The sequence below is a fragment of the Pholcus phalangioides genome, unplaced genomic scaffold (genome assembly GCF_987345545.1).
Source record: "Pholcus phalangioides strain wild (caught in Gottingen) unplaced genomic scaffold, Ppha-v1.0 ptg000008l_1, whole genome shotgun sequence".
Lineage (NCBI taxonomy): Eukaryota > Metazoa > Arthropoda > Arachnida > Araneae > Pholcidae > Pholcus > Pholcus phalangioides.
Window position 1 is genome coordinate 9,169,440 of NW_028301601.1, and position 5,182 is coordinate 9,174,621.

The 5,182-nt window shown below is 33.5% G+C and overlaps 1 protein-coding gene and 1 non-coding gene across 2 annotated transcripts; both read right to left on the minus strand.

Annotated features, from left to right (window-relative positions):
• Positions 1 to 309: 309 nt before the first annotated feature.
• Positions 310 to 1,396, minus strand: LOC149083620 (uncharacterized). The gene has a single exon (XM_089234110.1). It carries the CDS (start codon positions 1,249 to 1,251, stop codon positions 460 to 462), a length of 792 nt encoding a protein of 263 aa, XP_089090236.1. The 5' UTR covers positions 1,252 to 1,396; the 3' UTR covers positions 310 to 459.
• A 1,294-nt stretch (positions 1,397 to 2,690) lies between these two features.
• TRNAE-UUC (transfer RNA glutamic acid (anticodon UUC)) lies at positions 2,691 to 2,762 on the minus strand. The gene has a single exon. It is a non-coding gene; the product is annotated as a tRNA-Glu (tRNA).
• Between the last annotated feature and the right edge of the window lie 2,420 nt (positions 2,763 to 5,182).

Below are 5,182 nucleotides of genomic sequence, written 5' to 3' on the forward strand. Positions count from 1 at the left end.
TTCTTCTCTCCCCTATATCAATTAAAAGAGGTGCAGGTTCTTCCACTGAAGATACAGTTCTAAGACCAAGGCTTGCCAAATTGCAAAAAAAGTCACCAGAACAATTTGTTAAGAGCCAAACATTTTTTTCTGAGGAAAAACAGGTACAAAACAATGTGTTTTTCTTTCCATGTTCATGCATATATACGGATATAAGTTCGAAAATTTCATAGACTTTTATTATTATTTCATACTCAGACTTGAATTTAAAAACCAAAGCAAAGGAAAATTTGGGCACTGATACCAATTCTATAATCGCCATGGTGACAGGGGATTCATCAAGCCCTGGTTAGGACATATTCTCATGTGTGCTAAGCTAGTTGCTTGACACTACCAATTTCATTTGAACCCAAAGAATGAATGAACTTGAACTTCTTCAGATGAGAACTGGATGAAAACTTCTGATAACAAAAATCGCATTCAAGTGGCTTCTCTTGTGTGGAATCTTTTGTGTGTGTTTAAATCGCCTACTCGAGAAAATGTTATACCACAGATTTCACACTCATGTGGCTTCTCTCCCGTGTGGGCTCTTTTGTGTCGATTTAAACTGCGAACGTGATAAAATGTTTTACCACAGATATTACACTCATATGGCTTCTCCCCAGTATGGACCCTGTAGTGCAGTTTTAATTTGCCTACTTGAGAAAAAGTTTTACCACAGATTTGACACTCATGGGGCTTCTCTCCCGTGTGGATTTTTTTGTGTTGTTCAAAACTGCTTTTGTGAGAAAATGTTTTACTACAGACATCACACTTGTGTGGCCTCTCTCCAGTGTGGACACTTTTGTGTGATTTCAATACATTTACTTGAGTGAATTTTTTACTACAGATATCACATTCATACGGCTTTTCTCCAGTATGGAGCCTATAGTGTAATTTTAAAAAGTCAAGTCGAGAAAATGTTTTACAACAGATTTCGCACTCATGTGGCCTCTCTCCCGTGTGGACCCTGTGATGTACTTTTAAATGGACAAGTTGAGAAAATAATTTACCACAGATTCCACACTTGTGTGGTTTCTCTCCCGTGTGTACTCTTTTGTGTTTGTTTAAAGTATTTGCTTGAGAAAATTTTTTACTACAGATATCACACTCATGTGGTTTTTCTCCCGTGTGAACTCTTTTGTGTATGTTTAAATCACGTATTTGAGAAAATGTTTTACCACAGAGTTCACACTCACGCACCTTCTTTTTCATTTCGACTCTTTTGCTCATATTCAAGATGCTGCAGCTAGAAAATGTTTTACTACAAATATCACAAAATGTGAGGTTTAAATTATCTACAAGAAAAAGTGTTTTAAAACAGATTTCACACTCATGTGACTTTTCTCCAGTGTAGACTGTTTTGTGTTGGTAAAAACTGTGAATTTCAGAAACTTTTTTTATCACCGAATATTACACTTGTATGGCCTTCCTCCACTACAGATCCCCATTTTATTTAAATTTCCTACTCGAAAGCTTCTTTTTGGTTTTTTTTTTACAGAATTAAATAGCTGATCCATGAACAAGTTTTACCACAGATATAACACAGTGTGTTTTCTACAGTGTGGTCATTTCAGTCTAATATTTGCATGGACACAAGTCTAAATAATGTTCATCAATGTTTTTCTTCTGCACTGACACTCGTGAGTTTTCTTCAGTTTGAAATTGATCAGAAGCTATAAATTGTGTCTAAATCAATATAAAACTGAATTTTTTTTTTCATCCACATCATCTATCTCCCTTATGTAATCTCGCAGATGATTCACTCATGCTCTTAAAGATGTTTTTGAACAGACAGCACACTAAATCTATTATTTTCTAGGAAACAACCAAATAGTTTCTGCGATCATTTTGAAGTCTGACGTTTTGCAGAAAAATAAACTTCTTTACATATTTTCTTATAGAGCTTCTGTTGTTTTATCCTGCATATTATGATGGGAATCTTCAATTACCTGCAAAAGAAAAAGTATCATCTTCACAAATTCTAAATCTATTACAATAAAGGTTGCCAAGGTTTTGGTCAATACGGTGAAACCTTTGGTATCTACCATATTGTCCAAAACACTTGCTTCAAAAATCATACATGAAAAGTGGAAATAAAAGTAAAGATAATGGGACATATTAATGAAAAGGAGGAAATGCTTACAAGCAAAAGAATCAAAGTAAAAGCAGAAGCTTTAAGTAAAAGGTAAAAGCAAAACCTTCAATCCGCATTAATAATAATTACCTTTTACTTGCAAGTAAATCCTTGTCATCTATAAGTATGGTGAACCGGACCCACTTATGTTGATACATGGAAATCTACAGATTGTGCCGATTACACTGGTCAAAAACTTTTAGTTTATTTATTTTTAATAACACGAGTGAAATAAGTTTATTTAGACTATTTTGTGATGTTGAATTCAAATATGATTGTAAAAAATCGTTATCACGTACAGTTTTTTCTGTATCAATGATTGTCATTCTTTTTAAATACAAGTACACAACGAAAAACTTGCATATCTAGAAAATGGATATAAATGGCAAATATACTATTAAAAACAAATTATAAAACATATGACATGAATGTCGCTTTCCACTTGTTAATACAAGATATATACAGAAGACTGGATGTTGTGAAGATATTTATTATTTGAGATGTTAATTTTTTAAGGAAGGAAAAAACTCATCTCTGCCTCTACCGGGAGTCGAACCCGGGTGCCTCGATTGAAGGACGAGTGCTCTGACCACTAAGCTACAGAGGAGATAGAGATTTATATATATATACGCTCTAGCGAAGGAAAATCTCTATCTCCTCTATAGCTTAGCCAGAGCACTCGTCCGGCAATCGAGGGACCCGGGTTCGACTCCTGGTAGAGGCAGAGATGAGTTTTTTTCCTTCCTTAAAAAATTAACATCTCAAATTATAAAACATTTATTACGACAGATTATTTCATCGTTGTGCATGAAATACCAATATGTAAATGGGCCAATCTCCCAAAAAAATGGAAGCCAAATTCCACATTTTTGAAATGAAAAAAATCGAAGGTGAATTTTGAAAATAAACTTGATCTTAGCTTATAGCAGGGCCGTAACTAGAATTTTTGACACCCCCAAAACTTTAAAATTCAATAATTTCATAATGGTGTTCTTTGCTCGTACCGAAAACTGCCACCCCCTAAATTTTGCTGCCCAGAGCAGTTTCTCCCCTCTAGTTCCACCACTGCTTATAGCCAATGACTTGAAATTTAATGTTTCATGAATAAAGTCAAACCTGGTTAAAAAGTCACTCTAGGGAGACCAAAAATATGACTTCGTAAGCGGAGTGACTCGTTAAACGGAATAAGCCACGGCCGCGCCAATTCCTGTGTTTCTATTGATGCATTCATGCAGAAAAGACCAAATTCGAATTATTCAAACAAGTTCATTCATGAAAATTTTTTACTCCAGTTTTTATATTAATGTTTATTTGCTACATAAGTACGACTTTTTACACACAGTGATAATATTAACCTTTTCTCATTTTTAATAATTCCGCAAATTTTTCCGCATGTTTATTGAAACCAAAGTATGCTCGTCTTATACAGGGCAGTCGCAATACGACGTGATATGAGTGAACGTTGTACATATCGTGTATATTGTGCGAAGAGTTTCCAATTTGAATGGTAATTTTTGAAAGGGTTTTTTTTCACAAAAGTGACTCATTAAGCAGAGTAGGTGACATATTATCAGGAGTTTAATAACATTAGAACCCTAAAGAGGACAACTGGGATTTCCAAAAAATGATCTGGTATGCGGAGTGAAGTGTTACCCGGGAGACGCACTAACGAGGTTTGAATGTATTTTTCAAAAAAAACAAATATTTTTTATTTAGTAAAAATTTTTCACTTTTTTGGGTTTATGACTGGAATTCCTGGATTTTGTCCACTTCTGTTAGAAAACTAACATCGCTGTAAAAAAATAAACATAATTATTCCTTGTATTTGTACCTCTTAACCCGGGAGCATGTGTTCTAAACGAAGGACCATGAGAACACGCAAGGGGGTGCTAGCACATCCCTTGTGCTAAAATCTAGTTAATTTCTTCGGAAATATATATGTGGAATAGATGAATTAAACTCTGACAATACAATAATCAAAAAAAAAAAAAAAAAAATGAAAAAGTGTGTCTAGATATGGGTCATTGCCAAAATGAAAAATTCAAAGTTGAATTTTCAAAATAAAATTGATCTCAAATCATAGCCAATGACTTGAAGTTTAATATTTTATAAATATTTTTCACTTTTATTTCATAATATTTTATTTTTGGGGTTTTATGACTGAAAGTCATGAATTTTGCCCGCTCTGTTACGAAAACAAATATCGTTCTAAAAAATATATTATTTCTGCTGTTTTTCTCCCTTAAAATGATGAAATCAGCTTATTTCTTATACATATGCTGAAAAAAAAAAAGAAGTTTTAAAAAAATTTCATTTTTTTTTTCTGTCGTTTTAAAAAATGGTTTTTCACAATTTTTGGAAACAGCACATAAAAAATTTTATTTTTTACACATATCTTAAAATCAAAACTTTTTATTTCTGACAGACAATGGGCTGGTAATTCATAATTTAACATCTTAGTTTGAAGTGTTGCTAAAATATTTTGCCCGTGAACTGCAAAAATGCTTCTTGTAACAGAGTGGACATCATTGTGACAGAGTGCACAGAAATGCTAAATCTGGTCAATTGATCACACTGGTAAACAAGGTTTTTGTTTCTTGGACGCTGAATACTGTTACTTACGTATTTTTCGATGCTGATTCTGAATCCGTCATCAGAAATCGTTAGCTGCCACCTATTAGCTGCCACGATCCCTATTTGGGGATTTTGGAATTTTACGTGCTTTATGTTTACAAATTTTTTTGCATATATATAATTTATCCGGACAAAAATTTAAAAAAAAAATTTGGCAATTAATGGGTTAATACTCTATACTTAAAAAATAAACATTTCTAGCCTAATAATGGGTATTATGAATATTAAAACTTGCCTCATCTGACTAAATATTACGGAATAGTACATCAAGATTCTTTTGAGATACCTCTGATAATGTGCATTGGGACAAGGCAATTACGAGTCCCTTTCACCCTTTCTAGGGAATTTCTGACCAAACTGTCCAAGCTTCGCTCCTCAACCAAAGCATTTTGA

What these genes read in the sequence shown, in the direction of transcription:
- LOC149083620 (XM_089234110.1), bottom strand. Translation starts at nt 1,251, where the DNA reads ATGAGCAAAAGAGTCGAAATGAAAAAGAAGGTGCGTGAGTGTGAACTC.